The sequence below is a fragment of the Cetorhinus maximus genome, chromosome 5, assembly GCF_964194155.1.
Source record: "Cetorhinus maximus chromosome 5, sCetMax3.hap1.1, whole genome shotgun sequence".
NCBI lineage: Eukaryota > Metazoa > Chordata > Chondrichthyes > Lamniformes > Cetorhinidae > Cetorhinus > Cetorhinus maximus.
In genome coordinates this window covers 61,811,483-61,824,876 of record NC_135883.1, presented here as the reverse complement: position 1 = coordinate 61,824,876, position 13,394 = coordinate 61,811,483, and the positions used below count along the sequence as shown (strand labels likewise).

The 13,394-nt window shown below is 41.7% G+C and overlaps 1 protein-coding gene across 1 annotated transcript in view; it reads right to left on the bottom strand.

The window, feature by feature from the left end:
* LOC144680673 (CUB and sushi domain-containing protein 1-like) overlaps positions 1 to 13,394 on the bottom strand; it is a 2,611,816-nt gene that overhangs the window by 607,627 nt on the left and 1,990,795 nt on the right. Inside the window, exons 15-16 of the mRNA XM_078541910.1 lie at positions 11,242 to 11,436; positions 6,992 to 7,130 (exon numbers count right to left, since the gene is read on the bottom strand). Of these exons, the coding sequence (XP_078398036.1) occupies positions 6,992 to 7,130; positions 11,242 to 11,436 (334 nt within the window). The remainder of the gene's footprint in view (positions 1 to 6,991; positions 7,131 to 11,241; positions 11,437 to 13,394) is intronic.

Sequence of the window (13,394 nt, the reverse complement as noted above, 5' to 3'; positions counted from 1 at the left end):
TAGATCGATTTACTGTTTGTGATTTTTCTAAATTTAGATTGATATTCAGAGTGGCTCAGATTTTGCAATCAATGCCAAAGTAATAGGCTTACAAAGCAAAAGGATATGGTAGCATTGTAGCACAGCTACTTAGGTAATGATACCCAGAGTGTGACAAGAAGGGAGTGTGCAAACATAAAAAAAAAGCAGCAAATAGGAGTCAAACCAAAATTAATGGCTCTTTACTTAAACGAACATAGTATTCGGAACAAAATAAACCCACAAATAGAAGTTAATGGGTATGATCTTATAGCCATTACGGAGACATGGTTACAAGGAGATCAAAGCTGGGAGCTAAATGTTCAGGGGTATGTGACTTTTCAAAAGGACAGGCTGGACAGAAAGGGTGGTGGGGTAGCTTTGTTGGTACGAGATGGAATAAGTACGATAGCAAGAAATGATCTTGGATCGGAAGATGTTGGGCTGCATCTTCCGGTTGGCGAGCAGGTGGCGGGGCCCGCTCGCCGAGGCGTAAAATGACGCAGGGTGACGTCGGGCATGCATCCTGACATCACTGCATGTCATTCAGATTTTCAGTTCAGCGGGCACGCAGCCAAATCAGCTGCACGTCCACCGAGCTGTCAAAGGCCTATTAAGGCCATTAAAAAAGTAATTTAAATGATTAATGGACCTGCCTGTCCAAACTTAAGGTTGGAGGGCAGGCAAAGAGCCCAGGCGGCCTTCAGAAAAAACATGAAACCTCATCCACAGGCGGGATGAGGTTTCAGGAGGGTATTAAAATTCGTATAAAATGTTTAAATAAAAGAAATTGACATGTCCCAGCTCATGTGACAGTATCACATGAGGGGCATGTTAGGAATATTTTTTTCTGCCTTTAATGAAAGTTTGAATCTAGAGCCAATCTCCCTGAGGCATCACTTTGCCTCAGGGAGATCTGTGCATTCTTTTGCGCACATGCACATTCCTGACTCAGGAAATTCCCTCACGCCTGCACAGGGTGGATGTCACGCTGGGCGGGCCTTAATTGGCCCACCCACGTAAAATGGCGCTGCGCCCCCAACCGCGGACGCCAATTGCGAACCCACCCGCTCGCGCCCGCTCCCGCACAACCCCCGCGATGTGGGGAAAATGCTGCCCGTTATTTCTTACCTCCACCCATATGGATTCTACAAGGGGAAGACGACACTGGTGGGAGCAGTTCATAGGCCGCCTAACAGTAGGGCAGAGAATGAATCAGGAGGTAATGAGGGCATGTAAAAAAGGCAGTAAATACATTAATCATGGGTGACTTTATGTCACTTCATGTAGATTGGGAAATCCAAATTGGCAGAAATAGCCACGAGCAAGAACTCGGAGTGTATTCAGGACAGTTTCCAATATGTTATGGATCCAACCAGGGATCAGGCTTTTTTGGATCCAGTAAATCCAGTAAAGGCAGGTTTAATAAATGATCCCAGAGTAAAAGATCCCCTAGGAAACACAGACAATAACGTGGCAAAATTTAGCATTCAGTTTGAGAGTGAGAAACCTGGGTCAGAAACCGGAGAAGGCGGGAGAATGGAGTTGAGAAACTTATCAGCCATGATCGAATGGCGGACCAGACTCGATGAGCCGAATGGCCTAATTTCTGCTCCTATGTCTTATGGTCTTATGGGCTGTGCCAAACTTAAATAAGGATAATTACAAAAGAACGAGGGCAGAGTTGGCTGGAGCCGGCTGGGAAATGAGCTTAGCAGAAAAGACGGTAGACGAACAATGGCAGACATTTAAAAAAATTGTTTATGACTCACAACAAAGATATATCCCAGTGAGGAAGAATGATTCTAGGAAGGGGATAAACCAACCATGGTAAACCAGGGAAGTTAAGGATAGTATCAAATTGAAAGAAAAAAACATACAATGTGGCAAAGGTGAGTGGTAAATCAGAGGATTGGGAAAGTGTTAAAAACCAACAAAAGATGACCAAAAAAAATAAAGAGGGAGAATATAAACTTTGAGGGTAAAGTAAAGTAAGATAAAAACAGACAGTAAGTTCTTCTTTAAATATATAAAGAGGAGGCAAAAGTGAACACAGGCCCCTTAGCGAGAGGCTGAGGAAATAATAATGGGGAACCAGGAGAGGGAATAGGAGTTGAATAAGTACTTTACATCAGTCTTCACGGTAGAAAACACTAATAACATTCCAATACAAAATAATCAATGGGCAAAGGTGGGGGGGGAGGAAATAAATACAATAACTATCGCTAGAGAAAAAGAACTAGGGAAACTAATGGGGCTAAAGGTAGATAAGTTCCCTGGACCTGACAGGTTGCATCCTAGTTTATTAAAGGCAGTAGCTGCAGAGATAGTGGATGTACTGGTAGGAATCCTCAAGAATCCTTAGATTCTGGAAAAGTCCCAGAGGATTGAAAAACTGCCAATGTAACACCTTCATTCAAAAAGGGAGGGAGACAAAAAACAGGTAACTATAGGCCAGTTAGCTTAACATCAGTCATTGGGGAAATGTTAGAGTCTATTATAAAGGATATAACAGCAGAGCACTTACAAAAGCATAATATAATCAAGCAGAGTCAGCATGTCTTCATATAGGGGAAATCATGCCTGACAAATTTATTAGAATTCTTTGACGAGGTAACGAGCAGGATAGATAAAGGGGAACCAGTAGATGTAATAAATTTTGATTTGCAAAAGGCATTCGATAAGGTATCGCATGAAAGGCTACTTAATAAGATAAGTGCCCATGGTGTTGGAGTAGTATATTAGCATGGATAGAGGATTGGCTAACTAATAGAAGACAGGGAATTGGGATAAGGGGGGCATTTTCAGGGTGGCAACCTGTAACTAGTGGAGTACCACAGGGATCAGTGCTGGGACCACAATCATTTACAATATATATTAATGATTTGGATGAGGGAAGTGAATGTACTATCGCCAAGTTTGCAGATGACACAAAAATAGGTGGGAAGACAAGCGGTGAGGATGACACAAAGGGTCTACGGAGGGGTATAGACAGGTTAAGTGAGTGGGCAAAAACTTGGCAGATGGAATATAATGTGGGAAAATGTGAGGCTATGCACTTTGGCAGGAAAAATAGAGGAGCTGAATATTATTTAAATGGAGAAAGACTGCAGAAAGCTAAAGCACAGAGGGATTTGGGGTCCTCATGCATGAATCACAAAAAACTCAGCTCAATAGGGAAGGCCAATGGAATGTTGGTCTTTATTTCAAAGGGAACGTAGCATAAAAATAGAGAAGTCTTGCTAAAAATATACAAGGCGCTAGTTAGACCACACCTAGAATACTGTGAACATTTTTGGTCCTCCTATCTAAGGAAAGATATACTGGCATTGGAGGCACTCCAGAGAAGGTTCACCAGGTTGATCTCAGGTACAGAGGGATTTTCTTGTGATGAGAGGTTGAGTAAGTTGGGCCTGTGCTCATTGGAGTTTAGAAGAATGAGAGACAACCTTATTGAAACATATAAGGTTCTTAGGGGCTTCTTCGGGTAGATGCTGAGAGGTTGGTTCCCGTTGTGGGAGAGTCTAGGACATGAGGGCATAATCTCAGAGTAAGGGGGAGCCCATTTAAAACAGAGATGAGGAGGAATTTCTTCTGACAGAGGGTAGTGAATCTGTGGAATTCTTTACTGCATAGGGCTATAGAGCCTGGGTCGTTAAGTATATTCAAGGCTGAGATAAACAGATTTTTAAACAATAAGGGAATTGAGGGCTATGGGGAAAAGGCAGGAAAGTGGAGTTGAGGATTATCATATCAGACATGATCACATTGAATTGTGGAGCATACTCGATGGGCCGAATGGCCTACTTCTGCTCCTAGATCTTGTAGTCTTATGGTAATGGCACTCACTGCTGACCTCAAAGAAAGCTGCCCATAATGATTTAGTGACTGTGATGTGGACTTCACCTTCCTTGATGTTAATTTCATTTTTGTGCCAGTGATAGGAGATTTCTGGTATCCAGCAACAGTGATATCATCAAGCAGGCTAAGCAGCCAGTCACACTGAAGAATTCTCACAGACAGCAAACCAGAAAGTGACAAGGAGATTTTATCATTCACTTTTTCTAATATCACAAAAAGCAAAATAAAGATTGGGACATACACATGGGGTGCAGGTAGGGGAAAAAAATCTTTATTATTTTAAAAATCTATGGAATTTTTCTATGGGTTGGAGAAATCTGACATTCCACAAATATATAATTCATTTTTTCAGGGCCAGAGTGGTTGTTCTTGATTATTGTATGTGATTAAAAACCCAGTTAAACCTCATTTAACAAAGCATTAATTTTTCAAGAGTTTTAACAGCAAGAATAATAGCATAGAAGTGGAAAATTACATCAGTGCATTGATTCCCAGCTGTGGGAACTTCAACAGTGCAACCTGTGGAGGAGTGGAGAATCACTGACCTCTGGATATCTGCATTTAAGTGTGCCATTACAAACACAAAATCTGGGTCACTGAATAATAAGTTAAATAAAAAGTTAAGTAAATATGGCTCACACAACTGAATAATAAATCACTGGGTTTCTGCAGTCTGAAGACAAGTGAACTATGCATCTTTGATTTACCAACATATATTTTATATTACATAACTGAGTTCCAAAGTGTGTTTTGTTAATATTACCTCTTGCTTGGTCGCAAGAAATACTTGCTAAATTTTAGTTAAGCGCATAAATGTGCTGAAGCATCCTGACTACACAAAATAAGTTATATGCTGGGATCCATGAGGTGCCATTGCTCAATCCTTTTCAAGAGAAAGCCCCATGAAGAATCTTATGACGTGCGATTGAGAATTGAATTTGAATGACAAATTGCATTAACGCATTGAACTGTGATTTATGAGATTTGGGTTTCAGTTTATTTCAGATTACTGGATGGAAACACACTTCTCCCCTGGATGTAAGTGAAAGTTGAGAACCTGCTTCATGGAGTTGGACAAATGTAAGGTGACCAGTGACCAATGAGCTGAATTTTACAGGCCACCCATGGGTGGAAAAACAGGCGGGTGGGCCTGGAAATTAGGACGCCGTGCCATCGGTGGCACACGCACTGCCAGTCCACCTGCCCCTTCACAATTTTATGGACAGCTGGGGAGGTGTCGAATGAGTTACCCACCCATGATCCAGTCGAGGTCCTTCGTGGGTGGCAGGAGAGGCCTCCGCCCAATGTACAGCCCTGCAGGTTTAACCTTGCAGGCTGCTGGTCAGTGAAAGGAGGGAGTGCCTCCTTCCCGGGTTCCCTGTGTCAATCGGAAGCCCCCCTACCACATTCACCCTCCCCGAACCTGTCCAACACGCCCCCCTTGCTGGACCTCATCAGTCTGGTTTGAATAAAATCTCAGACCTGAATTTTCAGGTCCAGCACTGAACGCCACCCACTCGGCCTACCTGCAGTACCGACAGCAACCACTGCTCCTGCTTGATGCTGCCAGTGTGCAGAGCTGTCGGCCTCTGGTTGGTTGACAGCTCTATGAGGCGGAACATCCTCCTGGAGATGGTCGGAAGTCCTGCCTGATACTACTTAAAGTGCCATCGCCCAAAAAATTAAAGGCAGGCGAGCCAACTAACTGGAGGCAGGCTCACTTCCGAAATTTACACTGGGGTGAAGGGAGCCTGCCTTCAGTGTAAAATCCAGCCCAGTGACTCAGAGGAAGATTGTCTTGAGTAAAATTGTGGTATATTGGAATGCGGTCAACGAAGGTTGGGGGGTCGTGGGGTGGTGAGATTAAAGTAGACTATAAAGGTAGTGGTGGGATATTCTAAAATTGAGGCAACAGATAACCATTTTTTGTAGTTATGAATAGTATGTTAGCTCTGTGATGGCTTGGTGGTTAATGTTGGAATGACTGAGGTTCAGAATGTGGATTTTAAACAATTAGGCACCAGAGTGGAAAGCAAGACTGAATCACGACGCCTCAAAATGGTAATTTCTGTATTATTTTCTACACCAAGTGCTAGATAGGGTGAGAAGATTAAGAAAGTGAATAATCTCCCTCTGTGCTGTAAAATGTTTATGTTCATGGAACCAGTCGAATTTTGATAACATTCCATACATGTTGTGACCTTATCAAAGAATTCTACACAAAACATTTACTATTCCTTCTAACCACCAGTTCATCTTTGTAACAGGGTTGAATGAAGGACACTAAATTGTCGTAGAGTTGTGTCTGTTTACACCATTGAAGGATAATGATTCAGTTCTGTGAAATGAACTTGCTCTTTGAAAGTAATTTTCATATTTAACTTGAACAGCAATTCTCCCCCCATCCCATTTCCAGAATATACTAGCACTCTTTGCTGATATACACTTAATACAAATTGCAGGAACATTTGTGTGATTGCAGGCCTTATTTTATTTCAAGAGAGCTTTGAATTCCATTACTGTTAAAATCTAGGGTTCTGAAAGCCAATTCACATGCCAATATTGAACTTTCAGTGGGCCAAAGGTGGTTTCAAGGACTCTTTGAGAAACCTATAACACAATTAACAAACAGGATATAAGAGGATGGTTAGAAGCAGGAATCTCAACACTGACCATGGTTGAAGCAGAATCCATCAATTATTTTAAAGGGTATGAGGATTAGGCAGAAAAATGCAATTAAACTGTATCCCTCATGGAGTATAAAACAATTATAGACTTAATGAACCAAATGGCCTATCCCTAAACTGTAATCATCTACAGTTCTACACCCATTTATAAATTTGCTAGTGATACCTAGTGGCAGAACATCAGGATTACAATAACTGTTTCCATTATATTAACAGGTTGTCAAAATTTGTTTCCTTGAAAAAATAATTGCAAGAATGTAAAATTAGAGTATTGGCAGTCTATTGAACTATTGGTCGCACATATTTTTAAACTCAGTTCCACTTTTCAGCTTTTGAAATTTAATCATGCTTATTGCATAGTTTGAGACAGGTACAAGTGTTATAAGTCAATTTACTTTTAGTTAAAAGCAATGGAAATGAATAACCTGTCAAATGTTATTTTGATAGAATGTCGTAGCTCTGCTTCAATCACCCATTCACAGTTCAGTGAGTCCTTGTAATATCCTGGCCATCCCGGAGATAGAATTATACCGCTAGGTGCTGTCAAATGGCCACCACATGGTGCTGGAAGATAAGAGATAAAAATACAGAACTCCATTTAAATACAAACAATTTCTTCCTTCAAGCAATCAAAAAGACTATATTATCTGCTATTTCTAAAGACTCATAGCAGTAAACAAGTTCTTAAAGAATCAACAAGTACAGCGTAGGCAGCAACTGTCAAGTTGATGGCACAATGATGTAGTGTGCCACATGCCAGTGTTTTATTATATGGTACGGTTCCCTGATTTCAATTCAAGCTCCTGAAATGAAATAACAAGTTAAGCTAAAGAGGCTTTCTCACACCCAAAGAGGGACATATGTCTAACCTGTTAACACCAGCTCCATTTTGAATGGGCTAGAGAACTGGGTGTCCAAAGGGCCCACTTGTTTCAAGTGATAGTCCAACATTATCATGGAAATCTGAGTCCCATAATATTTTAGGTTGGAATTGGTATAGGCCTGTGCTATTCATACTCCGACCAGTTCCATGAGTGATGGAACCAAAGGGGCTCGTTAACATTCAGTGTTATTTGTGTGGGCCCTGGAGGAAAAAGTGTGCTCCTCAGGAGGTCCACAAAAATAACCTGGGCTGCTGCTGCTCTGGGACCCTGACCCTCAGATCATAACATTTCCCCCACCGGCCCTGGAAACTTAACGTGCTGGCAGTCACCTTGCTTCATTTTGAAGCCTCAATCTGGCAAGTACACCAAGACACCTCTTCGGCACCCAGCACCTTACCTGCTAAATTTACATGTTGCCGGGACCTGTCCATGGCTGGAAGCAGTTGATGCATTCAAAGAGGAGGTGGCCCAAATGCTAAATTAGACCCTCTTGTATTAAAGGGAATGCGCCAGCGTAAGTAGGAAATTGGATAAAGCGCAAGAAACAGACAGCAGTGGCTATGGATTTTTTCCAAATCAGTGGGACCTATACAATTGTATTGCCTGGAGTCCATCTTAGGACCATGGCATATACATGCTCTGGACCATTGCCATATGCATGATATGGAGTATGGGTGACTGTGCGAAGGACCACATGTAATTTAAAAACACAGGAAAGTTAGTCGATTGGGCAGCAAGACAGTTAGATGAAATATAATGTAGCAAAATAAATGGGGTGATAGGCTTTGAGAGAAAGAATAAGAGAAGATGAACGCTGAAAAGTGAAACGTTAAAAAGAGCAGAAACACTTAGGAGTTCATACGAAGACATTTTTAAAAATGTGACGACAATTAATAAAGCTGCAAATAAAGTGTTTGGGATCCTATGTTTTATAAACTGGGGCATTAAGTACAAAAGCAGAAGTAATAGGTTTTTAAAATTCATTCTGGCTTACAGGCATCACTGGCAAGGCCAGTATTTATTGCCTATCCATAACTGCCCTTGAAAAGGCATGACTCCAGCCAGTGGAGAGCTTTTGCCTGATTCCCACTGACTACAATTTAACTCAGGCTACTTGCCGCAACTGGTCAAATGAGTAGAAATCTAGAGAAGTCATTGGTGAGGCAGTAATTAGAAGATTGTGAGCCATTTTGGGTTCTTGGGAACAATAGGGACGATAATAAGATGATGGACAGGATACAGATTTATCAATGTTATCACAGCGATAAGAGCTTTCAGTTATGGAGGAGCCACAAAAGTAACTTGGGATCTTTTCATTAGAAAAATTATGTTTAAAGGTGGATCTGATAGGATGTGTTTTGACAAGCGAAGTAAGAACAATTATTTCCATTGAGCAACGATTCAGTATCTAGACGTTATCAACTTCAGACCATCAGAAAAATAATAAGCAGACTAGAAAATGTATTTATTTTTACACAGAGGGTTGTTAGGACCTGGAACAGACTACAAGAAAGATTGGTGGAAGCATAAACATAGTTTTTAACAGGAATGATGATACATGTTTGAAAAACATATATACGTGTAGGGAATGAAACACAAAGTTTTGAAATATATAGGATCTTGAAGTAATTCAGCTTGTCTACTGGGTGTAGTATGCCAGTAAAGCCTGATAGACAAGTGAAAAGACCCAAAAGATATGTCTAATATTATTTTTGTGGGGTCAGTCAGAAAAGACGTTTACTTCAAAACTCACAACAATAATGTGAACCAATGCCATCACAAGTACCTTAATCATCATCACCAATCCAACCCCACCAACACCGATCTTTTTGGCAGCTGAGTCAGGCTCCAGGCTACATGATATCACAGAATCACCCAATGCAGAAGAGGCCCTTCTGCCCATCAAGTCTGCACCGACACGTGAGCAACACCTGACCTACCTACCTAATCCCATTTTCCAGCACTTGGCCCATAGCCTTCAATATTATGACATGCCAAGTGCTCGTCCAGGTACTTTTTAAAGGATGTGAGGCAACCCGCCTCCACCACCCTCCCAGGCAGCGCATTCCAGACCGTCACCATCCTCTGGGTAAAAAGGTTTTTCCTCACATCCACCCTAAACCTCCTGCCCCTCACCTTGAACTTATGTCCCCTCGTGACTCACCCTTCAACTAAGGGGAACAGCCTCTCCCTATCCACCCTGTCCATGCCCCTCATAATCTTGTACACCTTGATCAGGTCGCCTCTCAGTCTTCTCTGCTCCAACGAAAACAACCCAAGTCTATCCAACCTCTCTTCATAACTTAAATGTTTCATCCCAGGCAACACCCTGGTGAACCTCCTCTGCACCCCCTCCAGTGCAATCACATCCTTCCTATAATGTGGCGACCAGAACTGCACACACTACTCCAGCTGTGGCCTCACCAAGGTTCTATACAACTCCAACATGACCTCCCTACTTTTATAATCTATGCCTGGATTGATAAAGGCAAGTGTCCCATATGTCTTTTTCACCACCCCACTAACATGCCCCTCCGCCTTCAGAGACCTTTGGACACACACGCCAAGGTCCCTTTGTTCCTCAGAACTTCCTCGTGTCATGCCGTTCATTGAATACTCTCTTGTCAAATTACTTCTTCCAAAGTGTATCACTTCACACTTTTCAGGGTTAAATTCCATCTGCCACTTATCTGCCCATTTGACCATCCCATCTATATCTTCCTGTAGCCCAAGACACTCAACCTCACTGTTAACCACCCGGCCAATCTTTGTGTCATCCGCAAACTTACTAATCCTACACCCCACATAGTCATCTATGTCATTTATATAAATGACGAATAATAGGGGACCCAGCACAGATCCCTGTGATACTCCACTGGACACTGGCTTCCAGTCACGAAAGCATCCTTCTGTCATCACCTTCTGTCTCCTACAGCTAAGCCAATTTTGAATCCACCTTATCAAATTACCCTGTATCCCACGTGCATTTGCCTTCTTTATAAGTCTCCCATGTGGGACCTTGTCAAAGGCTTTGCTGAAATCCATACAAATTACATCAACTGCACTACCCTCATCTACACACCTGGTCACCTCCTCAAAAATTGCATCAAATTTATTAGGCATGACCCCCCTCTGACAAAGCCATGCTGACTATCCCTAATCAAACCTTGCCTCTCCAAGTGGAGATAGATTCTCTCCTTCAGAATTTTCTCCAATAGTTTCCCTACCACTGACATGAGTCTCACTGGCCTGTAGTTCCCTGGATTCTCTCTACAACCCTTCTTAAATAGCGGAACCACATTAGCTGTTTTCCAGTCCTCTGGCACCTCCCCCGTGGCCAGAGAGGAATTAAAAATTTGTGTCAGAGCCCCTGCATTGACCTTGAGCTGGTAGGCTACAGCAGGATCTCCTTTAAGGGCATGCAATGCATCAATGGCATTTCGTGATGCTCCACCCTCAAAAATGACTCCTGCCAGAGAGATTGGGCATCCAGCCCTCATATTCCATCAACTGGCTGTCCAGCAGTTAAAATAGCCCTGTATGTCTTTTCAGAAGCGGGGAGAGGCATGGTGGGACTGCATGCAATCTTCTGGCCAGTAAATTTCCATGATTCTATACTGTGCTTTCATATATGACTTTGAATAACAATCTATTACAATGAGGGTCAAAATACATTCACTTCATTGCATCATTATAAAAAACTAACCAAAGTCACATTGAGGTGTTTGCAAGATAAAATTAATCCTATTTCTTCCCCTTCTCTGAATAAACATGGCATTTGCAATAGTTACCTTCACATCGTGGGACAGCAGAATTCCAGATGACATTCCCTTCCTGTATAATGCAGGTTATAGTCTCAGATCCTTGGGTTTTAATGAAGCCTTCATCACAGTGAAAAGACACAGAACTTCCCAACAGGAAAATATCGCCAAACCGTCTTCCATTGACTGGAATACCAGGGTCATGACATTCATTTTGGCCAAAAGCTGGTTAAGAATAATACAAAAAGAATATTCTTACTGTCTGAAGATGACACACAAACAATATTTAAAGAATTCCTAACAAAAACAGAAAATGCTGGAAAAACTCAGCAGGTCAAACAGCATCTGTGGAGAGAAAAAAAAAGAGTTGACATTTCGAGTCCTTATGACTCTTCTTCAGCTCAAAAGTAAAAAATGTAATGAAATTTATACTGTTTAAAGGGGGTGGAGCAGGTAAAACTGGATAGAAAGCCAGTGATAGGTGGAGGCAAAAGAGAGATTGCCAGAGATGTCACGGACAAAAGGACAAAGGGGTGTTAACGATAGTGATACTGGCTAAAGGAGGTGCTAATGGTGACATTAAGGTCAGAAAGCAGAATGTGATAATGGCAGGACAAGGGTAAGCACCCTGGAAAGAACAACATGAACAAGTGGCAGATGGTCCACAGATGCGGGTGGGGTGGGGTGGGGGGAGGGGACGGTGCTGGGGAAAAAAGATTGAAAATAAGATAAAAGGTGGGGATAAAATGAGGAATAAAAATGAAAATAAATAACAATAAAAATAAGTGGATAAAAATAAAAATTAAAAAATAAAAATTAAGAAATGAGAATGAATATTGGAAAAAAGGGGATAAAAACGGGGTGAGGAATAAAGAGAGAGTTCATGGTCTGAAGTTACCCCTATCCCCATGATCCTTCATAAACATATTTTCGATTTCACTCTAGGTGCCAATGTACTATAACGTACTAGATTTTGGCAGCACCAGCATCTTTATAAAGTGGATTCTTTATGAGGTTTTTATGTCAATTTTGGGCAGATCAAAGTGAAGGATGGGGAGAGAAACACACTTCAGTATCGTATTAAGCATATTTGAGTGTGATTAACATTTCTGCACCATTTTAGGAGCAGTTTTGTGGTGTGGAGGACACTTACAGCCAACATGTCACCAGAGATAAAATATTGCTCTCTAATTTACTTCAGTTTCCTACTTTTAGCATTTAAATGACAATGTTTCAGATCTTCTTTTAACAAATACACATAACCCAGATCAAATACAACAGAAGGCATCGCATAATTAGTAGATTATTAACAATGTACAGAGAAAAAGGGATATTCACGATGATAAATCAAGTAAAGCAGTCATAAAAGATTTGAGGTCACATACTTTCACTGCCTGGAACAGCAGAAGATTCACCTCTCCCAGTGCTATTCTAATATTAATATGTGCTTGATGTGATTCTCTTTTGATTTTTTTCTTCATTCATACAAGGGGAGAAGACAAATCAAAATGTAATAGTTATATGACATCATTTAAGAAGGTTTCCCTTCTTAAGAAGAAGTTCCACAACTTATGAGATCTTTGGAAAGAATAACTTGAGTGGCAGGTGGTAAAATTAAGCCCAGTGATAACTTTGTACATAAGAGAGGTATATACACTCAAAAAAAATACTGCAGAGCCTGGAAATCAGAAATAAAATCAGGAAATGCTGGCAATATTCGGTAGGTCTCACAGCATATGTGGAGAGAGAAATAGAGTTCTCATATTTCAAGTCGATGAATTTTCATTAGTTTTTTATCAGACCTTTCATCAGATGAAAGGTCATTGACCTGAAATATTGAGCTGGATCTTAGTCTTAGGCTCCCTGTCAACGGGTTTGAAGGCAGGGGGGCTCATTAAATCCAACAGGCAGATACCTGCCTACCCCTTGTCTCTCCATAATTATAGAAACTGTGGGGGTGACATTGGGCCGCTTGCCCACCAGTGGGCCAATTTGAGGCCCTAAAGTGGGTTAGCGCATATTCCGGCAGGCTTCACTGTGCAAACTGGTGGGAGGCCTGGGGGGGGTTCCCTCCTTAACTTGGGCCCATCAGCGGCCCCACCCACAAAGGTGTTACCCATCCCCAGATTGCTCTTCCCACATGACCTCTCAAACTCCAGCTGGTCTCATTGCGCCCTCCCCAC